We start from the raw sequence: 21,224 nt of genomic DNA, 5'->3' as shown, positions 1-21,224 counted from the left end.
ATTAACAGGAGTAAACCCCCTCACTTCACCTCTGCCATTTTTGCCAGAGATTCATTTGAACCCAAGGTCAAACAGCATTAGGTCCTCCACCACTAGGGGCACTAAACAATTTCATTGAAAATGCAGTAGAAAATGTTTTGTCTCACCTGAAATGTTACTTCCACCAATAAGGTGCAACCATCATTTGAATGTCACGGACAACACTTCAATAACGATCCTGACGACAAAAGTTCAATTCATGTTTTACTGATATTGAAATCGATGGACAGTGAACATTAAAAGCAACACTTGGTGCTACAGTTAATCTTTAAACCACAATTCTACTCTGTTTATGACATTAACGTTTTGTATATTGCCTGTATATGTACACACATATAGAGTACATGATACACCACATGATGTTTACCAGGGTTGGGGGCAATTCCATTTAAATTCCAGTCAGTTCAGGAAGTACACTGAAATTCCAATTCTCTTCAATGCTTTTCAACTATCAAAAATTTTATGTGGAATTGTGTACTTTCTGAATTAACTGGAATTTCAAATGGATTTGACCCCAACCTTGATGCTTACACACACATATAGATCACGTATATTTACCGGTGCTTGATTCACGGTTCAAATGGGAAAAAATGCATAGATTGAAATAGTCACAATAAATGCCACAAGCTGGTTCTAAAATAGTTTCCAACAACACACTTAATAAACAGAGTTTGGTCCTTAAAAGAATAGAAACAAAAAATAAGTATACTTATTTTGTTCTTTAATGACGGAAAGGAAGATGGAAGAGAGGAATATCATCAATCCATGTACAACAACGACCCCAGGTCAGGTAGGTGGGTTGGGTAAGTGGGAAATGAACCCCAGGTCAGTTAGGTGGGTGGAAAATGACCCCAGGTCAGTTAGGTGGGTGGAAAATGACCCCAGGTCAGTTAGGTGGGTGGAAAATGACCCCAGGTCAGTTAGGTGGGTGGAAAATGACCCCAGGTCAGTTAGGTGGGTGGAAAATGACCCCAGGTCAGTTAGGTGGGTGGAAAATGACCCCAGGTCAGTTAGGTGGGTGGAAAATGACCCCAGGTCAGTTGGGAGGGAAGAAAATGACCCCAGGTCAGGTAGGTGGGTTGGGAGGGAAGAAAATGACCCCAGGTCAGGTAGGTGGGTTGGGAGGGAAGAAAATGACCCCAGGTCAGGTAGGTGGGTTGGGAGGGAAGAAAATGACCCCAGGTCAGGTAGGTGGGTTGGGAGGGAAGAAAATGACCCCAGGTCAGGTAGGTGGGTTGGGAGGGAAGAAAATGACCCCAGGTCAGGTAGGTGGGTTGGGAGGGAAGAAAATGACCCCAGGTCAGGTAGGTGGGTTGGGAGGGAAGAAAATGACCCCAGGTCAGGTAGGTGGGTTGGGAGGGAAGAAAATGACCCCAGGTCAGGTAGGTGGGTTGGGAGGGAAGAAAATGACCCCAGGTCAGGTAGGTGGGTTGGGAGGGAAGAAAATGACCCCAGGTCAGGTAGGTGGGTTGGGAGGGAAGAAAATGACCCCAGGTCAGGTAGGTGGGTTGGGAGGGAAGAAAATGACCCCAGGTCAGGTAGGTGGGTTGGGAGGGAAGAAAATGACCCCAGGTCAGGTAGGTGGGTTGGGAGGGAAGAAAATGACCCCAGGTCAGGTAGGTGGGTTGGGAGGGAAGAAAATGACCCCAGGTCAGGTAGGTGGGTTGGGAGGGAAGAAAATGACCCCAGGTCAGGTAGGTGGGTTGGGAGGGAAATGACCCCAGGTCAGGTAGGTGGGTTGGGAGGGAAATGACCCCAGGTCAGGTAGGTGGGTTGGGAGGGAAATGACCCCAGGTCAGGTAGGTGGGTTGGGAGGGAAATGACCCCAGGTCAGGTAGGTGGGTTGGGTGGGAAATGACCTCAGGTCAGGTAGGTGGGTTGGGTAAGTGGGAAATTACCCCAGGTAGGTGGGTTGGCTGGGAACGACCCCAGGTCAGGTAGGTGGGTTGGCTGGGAACGACCCCAGGTCAGGTAGGTGGGATGATACATTTCCCTATGAGAGTTTGGTTGCAATCTGGGTCCAGAGAGGGTTAGCAAAGGGTAGAGATACAGCCGTCTCAATTCACTCCCTTCCCCTCAATGTTAACAGATCTGTAAGGTGAAAGCAACATGGTGGATTGTAAGAAGCTCCACCACTACACTGCTTATACAGTACGTATTCAGAGCCTTCAGATATTCAAACACTGAATGGTTAGTGCCAAGGGGGAGGGGTTAGGGACTGAATTGAGACGTCTAACAGAGAGAGAAGAGGGTTGGGGTTAGCGGACCAGAGGGGCCTGCTTGAGGGAGATGAGGACAGAGCGCATGCGGGACACGTCTTTGGCCTGCTTGCTGGACTTTGGGTTGAAGTCGCAGAGGCGCGCCACGCGCTCCCACTCGGTGCCCGGGTTGTTCTCGTCCATGTCCGACAGCATGGCCTCCTCGGCCGCTCTGCAAAGGCAACACAGGAGGGGAACAGAGCTTTAGAGAGGGAGCAGGCCTGGGCCCCAGAGATCAGCAGAGCTTTACAGAGGGCCTTACTGCTTCCTGCTAACACACCACCTCCTCTGCAACACTTCAGGGATAGACATGGGGAATCCCCATAGAAATACATGCAGGTAGTTCAGATCCCTTCAGTATGACATAATTTAGTGAGTTGCCAATAACATTTTTTTTTTTTTAATTTTATAAAAAATGTAAGGATTCATTATCAAAATGGTGCCATTTTAGCATGGCTTTTTCACCGTTTTAGTGAGGTCTGAATCTAAACCTTTGCTTGAGGAGGAAGTGTCGAGTAGACAGCAGCGGAGGCCCAACTACATTACAATACATCCAAAAAGAAACATTCTCCGGGTGGCCACATCAAAAACAGATGAAGAGAACAGAGTTGGATAAGAGCACATAGCATGCTCCCTATAACCCCAGTCATACAGCTAGTTAGTCACCTGCTTTTCCCTGTCAGTCTAACCAAGGGGTTTTGGAACGGCTATACAAACGCAGTTTGGTTGGTTAAAAATGCAGTTCGTCACAGAACTGGGCGGGACGACGCCCCTAACTTGCCTTTTGGTTACGTTCAAATATTCTCTCAAGATCCCAAGTATAGCGTTAGGAATATGTCTCGCTTTATGTCCTTTATACTTGTGCTTGATGAGAGCGCTTTGTGGCAAAGTTAGTTTTTTTTTAACAACCCAAACCTGAGACTTTGCCATGCATTTGCATTTTTTGCTGTGGTTGGAAAGCAGGTCATTTGCAATACAGCAAATACATGTCACGATCGTCACTGATAACTTATCTTTACTCCCAATAACCAAACCCAAAAAAGGGAATCTAATTCCACTAGAAGGCGTACAATACATAACACCTGAAATGAAATAAATTAAAAATGGTACCGTGCCACAATCACAAGACATTCTGAAACGTAAGCCAGAGGGCATAGCAAAACCCAAATCCCACCCACTTCCACTGCCAAGGAGGACTTAACCAAATGAAAAGAACCCCTCTATAAACTGGAACACAAATACACAAAGCAAAATGGGGATGAGAAGCCAATGAAAATTCACTGTCACAAACGAAACTACAGATACGCACAGGACCAGTGGACCAACGCATCACAGGAGGAGGGACACCCAGCTTCTAAAATACATGTAATTGGCAGTGGATTCGTATTGGTCTACAGCAGGGCTCTCCAATCCTGTTCCTGGAGAGCTACCCTCCTGTTGGTTGACTCCAACCCCAGTTGTACCTAACCTGATTCACCTTATGAACCGGCGAAGGATCAAAATCAGGTGCGCTAGATTAGGGTTGGAGAGCCCTGACGACAGTCTAGTCTAATTGTGCACTACTATTGAATATCGTTTTGCCATTTTTCTAGGCTAATTTACTTCTCCCTACTAGGATATTGTCTTAGTTTTTTTTTTTTTTTTTTTACTTAACTGGTCTAGGCGGTAGCAAGGATGGTTAATGTGTGTGCTTAAAGGTGCATAGGAAAAGAAACAAGGAGAAACAGATCACAAGTCAGATATATAGAAATGAAAAGTTAATGAGCTTTATGCAGATGACAGAAGCCAGCATGCATTTTCCCAGAGAGAAAATTTTTTTAACTGTCATTTTCAGGGGGGGGGGGGGCTTTTTGTTGTTGGTGCTCTAAGAAGTGTGCTTAGCTTGCAGCCTTCATCTGCTGTGCCATTGGGTTGGTTGGCGTGAGGCAACAACACATGCCCTCTCTGCCTCTAGCTGTGGGTCTTTGCTGTGGCGGAGACGCCGGATTATATACGGGAACGTTTGCTCTTCAGCGATCAAATGATTTAAAAAAGGTGGCAGAGAGATACAAGGGCTGCAATACTAAGAGGGCGAGGTAGGCAACAACAGTAAGCGTGTCATTCTACTGTAGACAGTGGCTTTGCTCGTAGGCACTAAGAGTCTAAACAGATCACATTTACAGATGTTTAAAACAGCGATGGTATCCAAGGTTGCCTTCAGTTTAGAAATGCAGACGTACAAAGCAACACCACCACAACAGTTGACGGTCTACATCCAGGGCTCTGCCCGACAGCACCGGGCTATATAGGCTCCTGAAAAACAGACTTCCAACTGTTGGATTCTGTCTTAAGTCGCCTCTTTACGAGCCTTGGATTGTGCTAGCCGGAAAGGCTCATAGGAACAGGAGCTCATCTCCTGTTTCTGTGGCGTGCACCTCCCTGGACAGGACGCTTGTCTATTGCAGGGCCTTACCACCACATGGCATCAACACGCAGCTGAGGTAGCAGCTATACGGTTTTCAGCGATACATTTAGAGTAATACATCCCCAAGTGACACACCTAACCAATGTTCCCTACGTAGCGTCAAATTCTAGTTCTCCATGTGCACATATGAATAGTACAGGTATAGATATACAGGGATCTAAGAATACAGAACATTTGCAAATGGCATGATAAAATGAAGGGACATATAGATGGATCATGGACGATGGAATTCAACAAAACCAAACTAAAACAAAATGGCCACTCGATGTACTACACTACAGTTATGGGAACAGAATTTATATGGAAACTGGGTAATGGAGCATTAAGGCTGATGCAATGACATTCAGCCTACAAATATTCACTGCATACATTTTTTTTTTTTTTTTTTTAGACACCGGGTGGGTTTATATTCGTAAAAACAGTCACGCACACTCAAGATAAATAAGTCTACTTCTTTAAAAAATAACGTCAACACCAACAAAAAAAATGGAAGGGGGAAGCCGAACGTAAAAATGTGTTTTAAAATGGAAGATGAGGCAGGCAATTGACGCGAAAAAAAGAAACAATGTTAGTTTAGCAACATACACATAACCAATCAGGTCAGAGAAGGGTTGTTTGTAGAAATCCTCATCCAGCACCCTGGAGACACAGGGGATGTCCCAGAGGAAAGCAGCAAGCAGGAAAGAGAGAGAGAGAGAGATCGGTAAAAAGGAGAACAAACGACAGAACAAACCCAGCCCAGAGCTCACACACACGTGCCCAAAATGGCACCCTATTCCCTACCTAGTGCACTACTTTTGACCAGAGCACGGGGAGACTACATATGGAATAGGGTGCCATTTGGGACGCGAGTTACAAAGACAAAAAAAAACAACATAACAGAGGCAGGTTAGAGGTAGCTAGACATTTGACAGAGACTGGAACATTGGCTGATATATTATTCAGAGCAGAGGGAGGGCTTGGGTTACAGACGCTCAAGTTAGTATAAAGTCTAGGTTCTCACTGTCTTGAACACTGTAGATCACTTGAAGAACGGCAAGGAGTTCCAAGACCCTTATCCTAAGACTTATCAAACTGAAATATATATACACTTTTTTTTTTTTTACATCCTACATTTCTGTTTGCTGCTGGGGCCGTCCTGTTACCTTTCGATAGATATTAACACCAATTGAGATTATAATTCCTGATCTCAACCAGATATTTCGGAATATTCTGTGCTCAAATGTCTTGTAGTTCAAGGGTCAATTCTGGAGTCTCGTCATTTTTGCAACAGCGTTTCACCTCTTAGCAACACCGTGCATAACTTGGGATTGCCGCTCCAGGTCATTATCAGAAATAAATGAACCTGTGAATGAATATACATGATTATTATTCATTCCGGGAACATACTGTCCTGATCTTTCCACTGTTCTACCATAGACTGCACACAGCTAGCTTACGTCTTAGTTTAGGTCTATATGAACCTTGAAACACGTAACAGGTAGTAGAGAACATAGAGGGACCAATAGCAACCATTGCAGCACAATAACTAACTATTCTGCACGGGCATTTCAGCAGGAGAGCATGTTATTTATACTCAAAATGGACAGGGTTTCCTTTCCACGGCTCCTGTAGAGAAAAAGTGAGTCAGTGAACAAAAGGTTCCCTTGGAGTCCAGTGGGTTTTAGTCCTGGCTCAACCTGGGGCTGTTTTTACATTGAAATACAATGACTAGACTCTTTCTATGCATTTTTACCTGTTGTTCACTTTAGTCTTCTCCAGCTGCTCGTCCTGTCTAGTGTGCCACTCCTCCAGCTCTACCTTGGCTTTGTCCTTCCACTCAGACTCCTGCTTACGAGAGTTAGCATCTGGGGAAGGGGAAATTAGGAAGAAGGAAGTCTAATGATTCACACAATACAGGCAATTCTCTTGAAAAGTAAGATCACAAAAAGAAGCCTTCTAAAACCAGGGGCGATTTCAACATCAGGGGTGAGTTAACCAGATTTTAGTGGCGTTTCAAAATGTGCTCAGTGTTTTTCTTGCATTGCAAGTCAGGGACATACATTTTCCAATGGTTGTGGTGTTTTAAAGGGGCGTTCAGCACTTTGGATTCCTTCTATTCTATTGTTATGCTGCACGCTGCTATGGTCCTCTAGCCAGGATATACCAGGGGCCTATCCTTACCTAGGACCTCGAGCCTCTCTCTCTGCTCCTCCCTCCATTTACGCAGGCTCTCTGGCTCAGCCTGCAGCCGGTCGGCACTGGAGATGGCTGAGTATGCATCAGACGGGCCGTTGCTCTCCTAACAAAACACATGGGTGGTGTTCAACCGGGCACACTGTAGCAAAATTAAAACGTTTCTCATTGGACAAGTCGATAGCAGCCCCCCCCGTTTTGTGCATACTGAACACAACCATGGTCAATAATGACACAACCATGGCATTTACTATTCATTCGGCTATGTTCAAACAAACATGCATGATTAAGTAATTCTAATGTTTTCCTTGAGTCAATATAATCACAATCTCTGCTGTATGACAAAATGGAAAACTTAAGATATTACCTCATGAATGTCCCCATTAACAGCACCATCCACTGCATCTGCAAAATAAATTAAGCATTTATCATGAACAAAGCCACATCGAAGACAAGGGAATGGCCTACATCATCAATTAACATGACAGAGCGGCTGTGCATCAGACTTGTCTATGCGTCTTACATTCAGGAATAAGACAGATAGGATGCTTGCATTTTCTTTGAAAACCACCACGACCCATCACAAATTAGCCAGCTTTCACAATTATCAAATTCAGATTATTTGTCATTGTAAATTTGATAAATACTAACGTTACACGTAGGTTTGTTCTAGTCTAGTGCATTGGTGCATAAACGCTTGGTTGGGCATTATCTTTACGATCAGCGATTCATTCATTGTAACTAGCTAGCTACATCCCTTCCTTAAAGAGTTGCATAACATGAAATGTTTCAGACCAATGTAGCTAACTAATCGTTCAATAATCTCACTTCCTGAAGGCAACAGTTTTGTATGAAAGTCCAATGGTCATTGAGCCATATATCAAATTGCAGTAAGTGGCCAGTATGTTGGTGCAGTGGGATCAATCAACGACAGGCTTACGTTAGCAAGCTAGCCAGGAAATAGACGTTACAACTAGCTAACCTGTCATTCAAAGACACGATATTTTCTGTTAGTTGATTCACGACACTTCACAAAACATCAATGTCAATAAGTAAAGTTGCGCGTAAATTAGCTAGCATATATACCTGTAATGTAGCTACTAACTAGCGCCGTTAGGGAGTTTACAAAATGGGGTAACTAGCGTTACCTTGCGCATTACGAGATAGTTTCCCTAACATTTTAAAATAGATGGCCTAAAATATTGGATCCAGCCAGCTAAATTGACGTAACTTGTTTTTCTCACGATCTCTTTCATTCAAGTCCCCCGCAGACAGTCGATGTAAGTTAGCTAACTTAGGTAAGGTATCTCGTTGGCTGGCTAGTTTCCTAAGTAAGATGGCTAACTTCAGCTAGCTAACTGTGTAACTGGCTAGTACATTGCTAGGTAATAATTGCCAATTTGCTAGGCTTTGACTCCACAAAATTATACGAACGAGCTAGTTACTGTAACTTGATACATTAAGAGTTCAGGGAACACAGTTACCGTTTGCGTCGCCTGTCAGATTGTTGTCTAGCGACGTTGGAACCTCTCCGCTGTCCAGGATGCTGAATCCTTCGTCGTTCTCAATCCCCGCGATCTCGCTTTCTTGCTGGGCCAAGAATGCGGCAGCGGGGTCTTCGTCCGTCCCATTGCCGGCCGCAGCCTGTGGTGCGCTGAGCATGTCAAAATCGTCCATATCTAGCTATTTGATGATGGTGACTACCTCTCGATAACGTTACAGTATCTAACCGGGAATAGATCAGTGGATGAACTCGAGAGTTAAGGGAGGAGAGAATGAAAAAGCGGAAACGCTAGCAGGGCCAGTCAGAAACGAGGAATTGTTATTGACTGTGCTGTGCACCAACCACAAAAGGAATATGATTACACCTGATACGTAAGGGTCCCATGATCTACAGCGTGCGTTTGCCAATCTTGAATCTCAAGGGTACAATAGAATTAGGAATTAGAATATTAGTCATTTAATTTATAGCCATCTATATGCAGGGTATGTGCATCATATTTTCTGCACTAAAAAAATGAGTAAAGCAACGATTGGTTCAAAGAAAAACAAACATATTTTAAGTGCAAAGACACGTGAATTATACTGTGAACAATACTGGCTTGTCTTTAATCATAATTTTCAACTCTCCTGAGGTTAATCGAAGATTTAGAGTCAATGGGATATGGGATGTCTCTGATATCTATACGCAATTTGATAGACTTCTAATTTCACTCAAGTGGTATATTTGATATTTGGTCTCTATTATAGCAGTGATGGGCCACTGTCGGCCTATACTGTATTACATTCCAAATGCATTTCTCAGTTAGTTACAGTGATCCACACCATCAGGTATCATATACTACTGACAGTATGTTTGTACCATTATGCCAACTCTGTCACTCATTATCATGCCAACGATTTTTGCCTTGACAAAGACAGGAATAGAGTTGGCAGATCTGGGACCAGGCTCAGAAGTGGGGCTGCCTTAATTGACATCCATGTCTTCGGCGCCCGGGGAACAGTGAGTTACCTGCTCAGGGGCAGGTTTTTACCTTGTCAGCTCGGGGATTCGATAGGCTGGTAGTTAGAGCCTGAAGCAAATCACAGCCAGCCACCAGAGAGAAGCAAATGTAACCACAGGACATGTGACAGAGTTGTGACAGAAAAGAGGGACCAGTTTAATGTTTTAAGTGGGATGCTGCAGTTTTGCACATTATTATTTATTTTTCATTTGATATGGTAAAATATTATATTATGCTGTTCAGATTATATTCATTTTGAATGGTTAGTTTTATATGAACTTTGTTTATATACACTGCTCAAAAAAATAAAGGGAACACTTAAACAACACAATGTAACTCCAAGTCAATCACACTTCTGTGAAATCAAACTGGCCACTTAGGAAGCAACACTGATTGACAATAAATTTCACATGCTGTTGTGCAAATGGAATAGACAACAGGTGGAAATTATAGGCAATTAGCAAGACACCCCCAATAAAGGAGTGGTTCTATAGGGGGTGACCACAGACACTTCTTAGTGCCTATGCTTCCTGGCTGATGTTTTGGTCACTTTTGAATGCTGACGGTGCTTTCACTCTAGTGGTAGCATGAGACAGAGTCTACAACCCACACAAGTGGCTCAGGTAGTGCAGCTCATCCAGGATGGAACATCAATGCGAGCTGTGGCAAGAAGGTTTGCTATGTCTGTCAGGCTAGTGTCCAGAGCCTGGAGGCGCTACCAGGAGACAGGCCAGTACATCAGAAGATGTGGAGGAGGCCATAGGAGGGCAACAACCCAGCAACAGGACCGCTAACTCCACCTTTGTGCAATGAGGAGCAGGAGGAGCACTGCCAGAGCCCTGCAAAATGACCTCCAGCAGGCCACAAATGTGCATGTGTCTGCTCAAACGGTCAGAAACAGACTCCATGAGGGTGGTATGAGGGCCCGACATCCACAGGTGGGGGTTGTGCTTACAGCCCAACACCGAGCAGGACGTTTGGCATTTGCCAGAGAACACCAAGATTGGCAAATTCGCCACTGGCGCCCTGTGCTCTTCACAGATGAAAGCAGGTTCACACTGAGCACATGTGACAGAGTCTGGAGACGCCGTGGAGAACGTTCCACTGCCTGCAACATCCTCCAGCATGACCGGTTTGGCGGTGGGTCAGTCATGGTGTGGGGTGGCATTTCTTCGGGGGGCCGCACAGCCTTCCATGTGCTCGCCAGAGGTAGCCTGACTGCCATTAGGTACCGAGATGAGATCCTCAGACCCCTTGTGAGACCATATGCTGGTGCGGTTGGCCCTGGGTTCCTCCTAATGCAAGACAATGCTAGACCTCATGTGGCTGGAGTGTGTCAGCAGTTCCTGCAAGAGGAAGGCATTGATGCTATGGACTGGCCCGCCCATTCCCCAGACCTGAATCCAATTGAGCACATCTGGGACATCATGTCTCGCTCCATCCACCAACGCCACGTTGCACCACAGACTGTCCAGGAGTTGGCGGATGCTTTAGTCCAGGTCTGGGAGGAGATCCCTCAGGAGACCATCCGCCACCTCATCAGGAGCATGCCCAGGTGTTGTAGGGAGGTCATACAGGCACGTGGAGGCCACACACACTACTGAGCCTCATTTTGACTTGTTTTAAGGACATTACATCAAAGTTGGATCAGCCTGTAGTGTGGTTTTCCACTTTAATTTTGAGTGTGACTCCAAATCCAGACCTCCACGGGTTGATAAATTTGATGTCCATTGATAATTTTTGTGTGATTTTGATGTCAGCACATTCAACTATGTAAAGAAAAAAGTATTTAATAAGAATATTTTATTCATTCAGATCTAGGATGTGTTATTTTAGTGTTCCCTTTATTTTTTTGAGCAGTGTACATTAAAAAGTTAGACTTTAAATGCAAATGTTTAATAGCATTCTTTTTCATAACAAACCAATGCATTTTTCAGGCAGAATATGATTTCATTTAATAATTTGTTCAGAATTATTTTAACACCAATCGTAGTCAAACTATCGTAAACTGTTTTACTTGAAAAAATACAAAACATAGTTTTCTTTTAAAGAGCCGTTTGGGAGCCAAAAGAGCCAGCTCTTTTTGGTGAGCTGAGCCGAACGAGCCGGCTTTGGCTGGGGTAGGTCGTCGTTGTAAATAAGAATTTGTTCTTAACTGACTTGCCTAGTTAAATAAAGGTTAAAAAACAAAGAAACAAAAATATATAGAGCAAGCTAGACCACTGTCCTCTTAGTACTGAGTAACTTACTTGCGTACACATTTTCTTCATGTTTTCAGTGGTTGTGTCAGGGTTGTGTGGTGGTTCTTCATGCTTGCAGATTTCCCCTCCACCACTTATCAATATCTACAGCCTGCTCTGGCTTTTCCTGGAATTAACGTCTTGGCTGGGCTCCAGTGCTAGTGGGCATGTACTAATGAGTTCCTGAAACCTGACCTAGCAAGATGTCAGCCCCCACAAATCGGTGTTCAGCCATCTTGGAGGCTGTCTGTAGTTCTTATTATAGCTCAGTGATAACATGTTCACTTCTTTCAACACATCCTCTGAGACGTCCTTTCCTGTCTCTGGAAACTTAGTGTGACTACCTCTATACCCATTTTGAAATTTCTCTTCTGCTTGCTTCACTGTTTGTGCCCACCAGTCGGTGGATTGGGAGGCAGGAAGAGCCATATCACCGGAAAGCTCTCAGTCCCTTTATTTACGGCTGACTGTAATGAACTGGCAATGTCTCTCATTCCCATTATATTCCTAAATTGGAACCCAAAGTTTATTCCCAGTAAGCAGTGACTCCTTCTAAAAACGACTTTCATTCCAAGTTGTGGGTTATATTGGGCCGCTTTTTTAATGTTTCCTTTCAGCACCAATCATCACTCACTAATTGTGTTCATTTTCTAGTCTGAATATCTTGATTCATTCATTTATTTAGGAATATTTTGTATATGCACAATATATTCTCGTCCGGTGGGAATCTGTGTGTGATACAATTACAGCCCCACAACCATACGCTGTCAAGTCCTAAATACTATCTCTATCCCCTCAGATTTAGTAACGGTTGCTCTATCCACCAGTTACTGACAGGATGTATCCAACTGTCACTCTCTCTCTCTCTCCACACACACACACACACACACACACACACACACACACACACACACACACACACACACACACGATGTTCCCTAAATGGCCATATCTAAGATTCGGTTAAACTTTTGAAAACCTCACTCTCTACGGAAAACTCTCTGTTCCTTAAGTGTGATATCTTACCAACAACTCCAAAGAAGACCAATATCTCAATATACCATAGACATATTTATCATACAAAAGAGCCCAAACTCAAAGTGACGTTTCAAACGTGTACTCAACAGAGATGTCCAGCTGAATACATCCATTCAATACAGTGCCGTGTCCACTTACACCCACAGCTCTCACCCTCTCCATTCCGCAAAGATGAACTTCAGTACTTTTCCATCACCCAGGATTTCTTTGTGCATGTCACAGGATTTCTTATCAGTCAGGAGAGGCCTTGAGTTATTGAGAGTACGCATTCCTACAGTCCACTAAATAATGACACCTCATACACACAGAGCTTGAACCTAACACTACGTTCAATCCCTAAAGATATATAAAAACAGTCATACTAAGATGATATAATGCTATAAAAAGGTAAAGATATAAAACAGTAATATAAAACAGAATTTGACACTTTCTCGAAATAAATCATATTTTTAATAAACTGCATTCAATGTGGGTCTGACACTGGCTTATCATTGGATAGGCTGACCTTAGGGATTTGTATAAAAGGGCAGACGATAAGCAATTTCTTCCTCGATCCACTGTGCGAGACTGCCACTGAAAATCTCATCCTTAAAAGGAGCGTGATTAATTTGCCATAGGCTCTTAATCATTTACCAACTTAATTTATCACTTTTTTTTTGAAAATTCGAGAATTCGAGCTTTGTCCTGGCAGGATGGTTGGGGGTTCTAACCCCTGTTTTATTATTGCAGAAATTGGACAGAACCACCAGGGAGATATTGAAATCGCCAAGAAAATGACCAAGATGGCCAAGGTAATGGAAGCTAAATGAAGAGACATTGTAAGACTTTAAGGACTAGTTTCCTGGACGCAGATTAACCCTAGTTCTGGACAAAAAGCATGCTAAATGCAGAATTTAGTATTTTTGTTGTTATCCAGGACTATGCTTGATCTGTGTCAGAGAAACTGCCCTTAAGTGTGGCTTAAGCTTCAGTTTAATATAACAGGCTGGGCGACATCGGATAGAAAGGCACACATATACATGTATGAGTGTGGGGCAACTTAGTCATTCTGCATCCCTCCCATGTAAATCTTCCTTTAATAACCTCAAATCAAAAGGTAGAAATGACAGGACTATAATCCTGATACTGTACTGCTGCTGTGCATGAATTTGCATAAATGGAAGTAGGGTGTGTGTGTGTGTGTGTTTGACGCTATTACTTATGTTGTCATCAATTTACAGGACTGTGGGACAGACTGCGCCAAGTTTCAGAAGAGTGAGCTTGAGTACAAGTTCAACAAGCGTGCCCTGGAGCGTCCGTACACCTCCAAACATTCCTGGGGAAAGACATACGAAAGACATACGGTGACCACAAGGATCATCTGGAGTTCAGTCATGAACAGTATAGAGAGCTCCAGAAATATGGGGGTTGGAATCTTCTTCACCGCTTCTGGAATGGACGAGGTAAGAGGTTATTCCATGATTAATGTCTATTGAATTAGTCCGCGGTGACTGTGTAGATATTCCGGATTTCAAGCAAAACATGCATGACTACCCCAACTGCTTTGCAACGTCTGTTAGGTGGCTTTGGACTTCCTGGATGAGCTTGATGAGCCCTTCTTCAAAGTTGCCTCATGCGATGCCAACAGTTTCCCCTATCTGGAACTGACTGCAAAAAAGGTCAGGGATTCAATTTAACACTGTTATGTATGTACTACATCTTTGCCACACGTTACCGTGGTAAAGGTCAAATGTTACCAATTATAATATACTCTGTGCAATCAAAATGTGTAACGGTAACGTGTTTTGCGCCACCCCTTGGGTTGTGCCGTGGCGCAGATCTTTGTGGGCTATACTCGGCCTTGTCTCAGGATGGTAAGTTGGTGGTTGAAGATATCACAAATTTCTTGTTAACAAACTATAGTTTTGGAAAGTCGGTTAGGACATCTACTTTGTGCATGATGCAAGTAATCTTCCCAGCAATTGTTTACAATGAAATAATATGTCTGTATCTCAATTCCAGTGGGTAAGAAGTTTACATACACTAAGTTGACTGTGCCTTTAAACAGCTTGGAAAATTCCAAAAAATGTCATGGCTGTAGAAGCTTCTGATAGGCTAATTGACATAATTTGAGTCAATTGGAGGAATACCTGTGGATGTATTTCAAGGCCTACCTTCAAACTCAATGCCTCTTTGCTTGACATCATGGGAAAATCAAATGAAATCAGCCAAGACCTCAGAAAAAAATTGAAGACCTCCACAAGTCTGGATCATCCTTGGGAGCAATTCCCAAACACCTGAAGGTACCACGTCCATCTGTACAAACAATAGTACGCAAGTATATATACTATGGGACCACGCAGCCGTCATATCGCTCAGGAAGGGGACGCGTTCTGTCTCCTAGAAAAGAACGTTCTTTGGTGCAAAAAGTGCAAATCAATCCCAGAATAACAAAGGGCCTTGTGAAGATGCTGGAGGAAACAGTTACAAAAGTATCTACATCCACAGTTAAACAAGTCCTATATCGACACAACCTGAAAGGCCGCCCAGCAAGGAAGGAGCCATTGCTCCAAAACCGCCATAAAAAGCCAGTCTACAGTTTGCAACTGCACAATGGGGACATCATACTTTTTGGAGAAGTGTCCTCTGGTCTGATTAAACAAAAATAGAACTATTTGGCCATAATGACCATCGTTATGTTTGGAGGAAAAAGGGGAAGGCTTGCAAGCCGAAGAACACCATCCCAACCGTGAAACACAGGGGTGGCAGCATCATGTTGTGGGGGTGCTTTGCTGCAGGAGGGACTGGTGCACTTCACAAAATAGATGGCTTCATTAGGAAGGACAATTATGTTGATATATTGAAGCAACATTTCAAGACATCAGTCAGGAAATGAAAGCTTGGTCGCAAATGGGTCTTCCAAATGGACAATGACTTCCAAAGTTGTGGCAAAATGGCTTCTGGACAACTAAGTCAAGGTATTGGAGTGGCCATCACAAAGCCCTGACCTGAATCCCATAGAAAATTAGTGGGCAGAACTGAAAAAGCATCTGCTAGCAAGGAGGCCAATAAACCTGACTCAGTTACACCATCTCTGTCAGGAGGAATGGGCCAAAATCCACCCAACTTAATGTGGGAAGCTTGTGGAAGGCTACCCGAAACGTTTGACCCAAGTTAAACAATTTAAAGGCAATTACCACCAAATACTAATTGAGTGTATGCAAACTTCTGATCCACTGGGAATGTGATGAAATAAATAAAAGCTGAAATGAATAATTCTCCCTACTATTATTCTGACATTTCACATTCTTAAAATAAAGTGGTGATTCTAACTGACCTAAGACAGGGAATTTTTACTAGGATTACATTTCAGGAATTGTGAAAACTGTTTAAATGTATTTGGCTAAGGTGTATGTAAACTTCCGACTTCAACTGTATATTTGTGATTCTTCAAAGTAGCCACACTTTGCCTTGATGACAGCTCTGCACACTCTTGGCATACTCTCAACCAGCTTCATGAGGTAGTCACCTGGAATGCATTTCAATTAACAGGTGTGCCTTAATGCATTTGAGCCAATCAGCTGTGTTGTGACAAGGTAGGGGTGGTATACAGAAGATAGCCCTATTTGGTAAAATACCAAGTTCATATTATGGCAAGAACAGCTTAAATAAGCTAAGAAAACGACAGTCCGTTACTTTAAGACATGAAGACACCCGGAAAAAATGTTTATTCACATGTAGTCGCAAAAACCATCAAGCGCTATGATGAAACTGGCTCTCATGAGGACTGCCACAGGAAAGGAAGACCCAGAGTTACCTCTAATGCAGAGGATAAGTTCATTAGAGTTTGTGTAGCCCAAATAAATGCTTCACAAAGTTCACGTAACAGACACATCTCAACATCAACTGTTCAGAGGAGACTGTGAATCAGACCTTTATGGTCGAATTGCTGCTGCAAAAAAACACTACTAAAGGACACCAATAATCCTTTGAGTCCAAATTTGGTCAACAGATGATCTCCGCATGTGTGGTTCCCACCTTGAAGCATGGAGGAGGAGGTGTGATGGTGCTTTGCTGGTGACACCATCTGATTTATTTAGAATTCAATGCACACCTAACCAGCATGGCTACCATAACATTCTGCAGCGATACGCCATCCCATCTGGTTTGCGCTTAGTGGGACTATCATTTGTTTTTCAACAGGACAATGACCCAACACACCTTCAGGCTGTGTAAGGGCTATTTGACCAAGAGGGAGAGTGATGGAGTGCTGCGTCAGATGACCTGGCCACAATCACCATACCTCAACCCAATTGAGATGGTTTGGGATGAGTTGGACTGCGGAGTGAAGGAAAAGCAGCCAGCAAGCGCTCATCCTATGTGGGAACTCCTTCAATATTCAAGTCCGGACGATCAGGTTCGAGTCCGGGCTCTGGCTGGGCCACTCAAGGACATTCAGAGACTTGCTCGAAGCCACTCCTGCATTGTCTTGGCTGTGTGCTTAGGGTTGTTGTCCTGTGGGAAGGTGAACTTCGCCCCTGTCGGAGGTCCTGAGCGCTCTGGAGCAGGTTTTCATCAAGAATCTCTCTGTACTTTGCTCTGTTCATCTTTCCCTCGACTAGTCTCTCAGTCCCTGCCACTGAAAAACATCCCCACAGCAGGATGCTGCCACCACCATGCTTCACAGTAGGTGTGGTATTGGCCAGGTGATGAGCAGTGCTTGATTTCCTCCAGAAGTAACGCTTGGCATTCAAGCCAAAGAGTTCAATCTTGGTTTCATCAGACCAGAGAATCATGTTTCTCATTGTCTGAGAGTCCTTTAGGTGCCTTTTGCCAAACTCCAAGCGGGCTGTCATGTGCCTTTTACTGAGGAGGGGCTTCCGTCTGTTCACTCTACCATAAAGGCAGAATTGTTGGAGTGCTGCAGAGATGGTCCTCCCATCTCCACAGAGGAACTCTGGAGGTCTTTCAGAGTGACCATCGGGTTTTTGGTCACATCCCTAACCAAGGCCCTTCTCCCCCGATTGCTCAGTTTGGCCAGCTCTAGGAAAAGTATTGGAGGTTCCAAACTTCTTCCATTTAAGAATGATGGAGGCCACTGTATTCTTTGGGACCGTCAATGATGCAGAAATGTTTTCGTACCCTTGCCCAGATCTGTGCCTCGACATAATCCTGTCTTGGAGCTACGGACAATTCCTTAGACCTCATGTCTTGGTTTTTGCTCTGACATGCACTGTCAACTGTGGGAGCTTATATCGACAGGTCTGTGTCTTTCCAAATCATGTTGAATCAATTTAGTTTACCACAGGTGGACTCCAATTAAGTTGTAGAAGCATCTCAAGGATGATCAATGAAAACAGAATGCACCTGAGCTCAATTTCGAGTCTCATAGCAAAGGGTCTGAATGAAATAAAATACCATTTCATTAGTCACATGCTCCGAATACAACAAACTTACTGCTTACTTACTAGCCCCTAACCGACAGTGCAGTTTAAAAAATACGGATAAGAATAAGAGATAAAAGTAACAATTAATTAAAGAGGAGCAGTAAAAAATAACAATATATACAGGAGGGTGCTTGTACAGAGTCAATGTGCGGGGGCACCGGAATACTAATGTAAATAAGTATTTTTCCCATTGACATTTGTAATAATAACTTTCTCAAAAAATTATAATGATGTTTTATTCATTTTCTTTTATAAGGTTGGCCCATTATGTTTGTCATAAACCTCCCTTACATCAAGTATTCTCTTTGTACTGTATAGCCTACAACAGCACATACTGTAGGAGGAAATCTCCATATTATTTTCTCTTCCAGCTCAGGAAGTCAGTGGTGTCTAAGGTGGTGATACCCAAAGGCACGGTGCTGAGTATGGATATGCTGGGGTTGAAGGTGGGCGAGCCAGGGGGCATGTCTCCTGCATCACGCAACGTATGGTGGATGGCTACAACAACAAGGGCTGAGTCAACCAGGTGTGCGTTCGTTCAGCAGGACACAACGTTGTGGAACGTTCAGATAGAAAGATGCTATGTAAAACAAACATGTTAACATGCTGACTAGACCGGTGTTATGATATTGATGGTATGTCAGGACTGATCGTCTGTTTACATTTCTACCATTGTGGCTAGATGGAGTAGACCTACATCTTCATCTAGTGGTCGCGTCAGGGACAACAGTTGTTGACAACTTTAGTGTTGTAGCAACGCCTAACCCTAATCCTTTTCCTCACTTTAACTTCAGTCTCCTGACCTGTTATTTCACCTAACCTACTGTGTTGGTTCCCCTAACCTGCCACGTTAATTCACCTAACCTGCCACGTTAATTCACCTAACCTGCCACGTTAATTCACCTAACCTGCCACGTTAATTATCATTACCTGCTATGTAAACAGACCATCAATCCCAACTGCTATCTGTATCACCAGGGGCCTGTTGCACAAAAGTAGAATTAAGACATCCGGGATAAATGACTCAGCTGAGCTCAATGAAGCCAAAACATGTGCGTCCAGGCTTAATTGGTTGCACAAAGACCAAGCCAGGATGAGCAGACACGGATTCATTAAGCCAGGTGAAACCAATCCTGGATAGGTGCGCGCTCACGGCTCACTCAAATAGACCCCGCCACAGATCACAGATTAACTGATTTACCATGGCAACTAGAGCCGCGTACTTTTCCCCGTCGGAAGCACAAATCCTCATGGAGGCATACGAGGAGGTAAAAGATATAATTAAGAAGAAAGGCAACACCGCCACAGTGATAAAGCAAAGAGAAAAAGCGTGGCAAAGTATTGCAGACCGCCTGAATGCGTAAGTAGTGCACAATTACACACTCACCGCTCCGCTGAAACATCACAATTTACAATTCAAATATTTAATTCACATCTCCAAAAATGCAGTTGTACTGTAATTATGAAACGGTTAAATTTTTAATTGAAATGCACTGCAGATATGAGTGAAATTGTGTAAAGTAACTCCATCACACTGTTTAAAGCTATGATACATTCTTTGATATTTTTACTGAAAACAAGACAAATACCAAGTAATTTTTTGCAGTGTGACTCCATTAAATGTGTGTGTGTGTGTGTGTGTGTGTGTGTGTGTGTGTGTGTGTGTGTGTGTGTGTGTGTGTGTGTGTGTGTGTGTGTGTGTGTGTGTGTGTGTGTAGATTAAACATGAACGGGCCAAAACGGACATGGCAGCAGGTCAAAATCAAATACAAGAACATTCTGCAGAATGGTATGGTCCCTGACTAATATTTAACAAAGCACAAGCATATATTGTACCCAGAAGGTGCCTGCTCACACATTGTCTGTACTGTTTTAGCAGTGAAAAAGAATACCCACAGACAAGGCACGGGTGGTGGGTCACCAAAGGCTGACCTTACCCCAGCAGAGGACATGGCCTTGGAGCTAAATAAAGGCAGGCCCGTCTTAGAGGGGATCCCTGGGGGAAAGAGACGAGCATAGGTTCCTCCCAAGATGCCACCCGCTTCATTCAAGGTATGTCCTTCCATCTCTACATGGGATACAACCACATTCATATTGAATCAATTTGGACTGTCTGACTTTGGTTTACCTATTGCCTTGCAGTGCCTGGCAGCACTGTGTTCCTGTTAGAGCCACCAGCACAAGCACCAGACGATGCTGATCCAGTGAGTACTCCATCAAAGGCATACTGTAGGCCTGGCATGTCTTGTCTACTAGCTTCAATATGAATCCGATTAAATGTGATAGGGTGAAGGCCCCAGTGCAGCAGCAACAGCACATGATGGAGACGATGATGAGGAGGAGACCATCTCTCTGGATTCCAGAAGGCATGAGGTATCATGTTAAGACTGTGAAAGTACTATTTACTCTACAATGGTGAGGAGTCCTCATCAAAATCAAAAAATCTAATTTCTTTTACAGGACCCAGATGCTATACAGTGGGAAAACCAGCCTGGCAACATAGTGCGTATTAATAAAAGGACACCACATCCTGCCAAATTCCAGCTGCGCTAATTGTATTGTGTTCACAGAGCTCACAAGCTATCAGAAAGTTGTATGGCAACCACCTCCGGCGCCAAATAGAACTGGCAGACATAGACATTCAGTACAAGAAGAAAAAGATGGAAAATCTTGCACTGGAGTCCGAAATAAAAAGAGGACAATTAGGAAACTGGACCTTGAAATAAAAAAACTTGCGAGGGAGGTGAGATATGCCTTCAATGTACACTGTATGCTAACTGTAACACAAATGTATTAATCATTATTTTTATTTCCTCCCCAGCTCCAAGAAGATGACACAGCTCAAAATAAAAATTTGGTATATTCTCGTAAAGTCAAGTGAGCCATGACATATGAGCTCTTATTGTGAGCACACAGGACGGTGGCATCTTTCTAAGGTTTTTTTATTTTCCCAGCAATCAGTACAACCAAGTCATCGTTATAAGGCATCGCCCTCTTTGCCCACCCCCCAGCACCAGGTGTGGCCACTAGCCTATATGAAGGCCCAAAATTGTGTGTTCCTTTCTGCTCTGACAATGGCA

The 21,224-nt window shown here is 43.7% G+C and overlaps 2 protein-coding genes across 4 annotated transcripts; one reads left to right on the top strand and one right to left on the bottom strand.

Moving 5' to 3' along the window:
* Window positions 1–230: 230 nt before the first annotated feature.
* LOC115137364 (clathrin light chain A) lies at window positions 231–8,727 on the bottom strand. Of its 3 annotated transcripts, XM_029673652.2 has the most exons (7): window positions 8,421–8,727; window positions 7,304–7,341; window positions 6,925–7,042; window positions 6,497–6,608; window positions 5,347–5,400; window positions 3,952–3,987; window positions 231–2,469 (listed from the first exon to the last, which is right to left on the bottom strand). In XM_029673652.2, the coding sequence occupies exons 1-7, from the start codon at window positions 8,611–8,613 to the stop codon at window positions 2,298–2,300; spliced, it is 723 nt and encodes a 240-aa protein (XP_029529512.1). In that variant the 5' UTR covers window positions 8,614–8,727; the 3' UTR covers window positions 231–2,297. The 3 variants fall into 3 exon arrangements, with proteins under 3 accessions (XP_029529512.1, XP_029529513.1, XP_029529514.1); XM_029673653.2 differs by lacking the exon at window positions 3,952–3,987 and having other exon boundaries at window positions 8,421–8,724; XM_029673654.2 differs by lacking the exons at window positions 3,952–3,987; window positions 5,347–5,400 and having other exon boundaries at window positions 8,421–8,715.
* A 4,554-nt stretch (window positions 8,728–13,281) lies between these two features.
* On the top strand, window positions 13,282–21,053 carry LOC115137722 (sialic acid synthase-like). The gene is made up of 9 exons (XM_065024789.1): window positions 13,282–13,509; window positions 13,939–14,160; window positions 14,278–14,376; window positions 18,516–19,933; window positions 20,021–20,196; window positions 20,287–20,348; window positions 20,431–20,517; window positions 20,605–20,887; window positions 20,966–21,053. Exons 1-4 carry the CDS (start codon window positions 13,411–13,413, stop codon window positions 18,744–18,746), a joined length of 651 nt encoding a protein of 216 aa, XP_064880861.1. The 5' UTR covers window positions 13,282–13,410; the 3' UTR covers window positions 18,747–19,933; window positions 20,021–20,196; window positions 20,287–20,348; window positions 20,431–20,517; window positions 20,605–20,887; window positions 20,966–21,053.
* Window positions 21,054–21,224: the final 171 nt, after the last annotated feature.

Source organism: Oncorhynchus nerka, linkage group LG11 (genome assembly GCF_034236695.1).
Source record: "Oncorhynchus nerka isolate Pitt River linkage group LG11, Oner_Uvic_2.0, whole genome shotgun sequence".
Taxonomy (NCBI): Eukaryota; Metazoa; Chordata; class Actinopteri; order Salmoniformes; family Salmonidae; genus Oncorhynchus; species Oncorhynchus nerka.
Note: the sequence above shows the minus strand (reverse complement) of the source record. Positions and strands in the feature narration are given on the sequence as shown.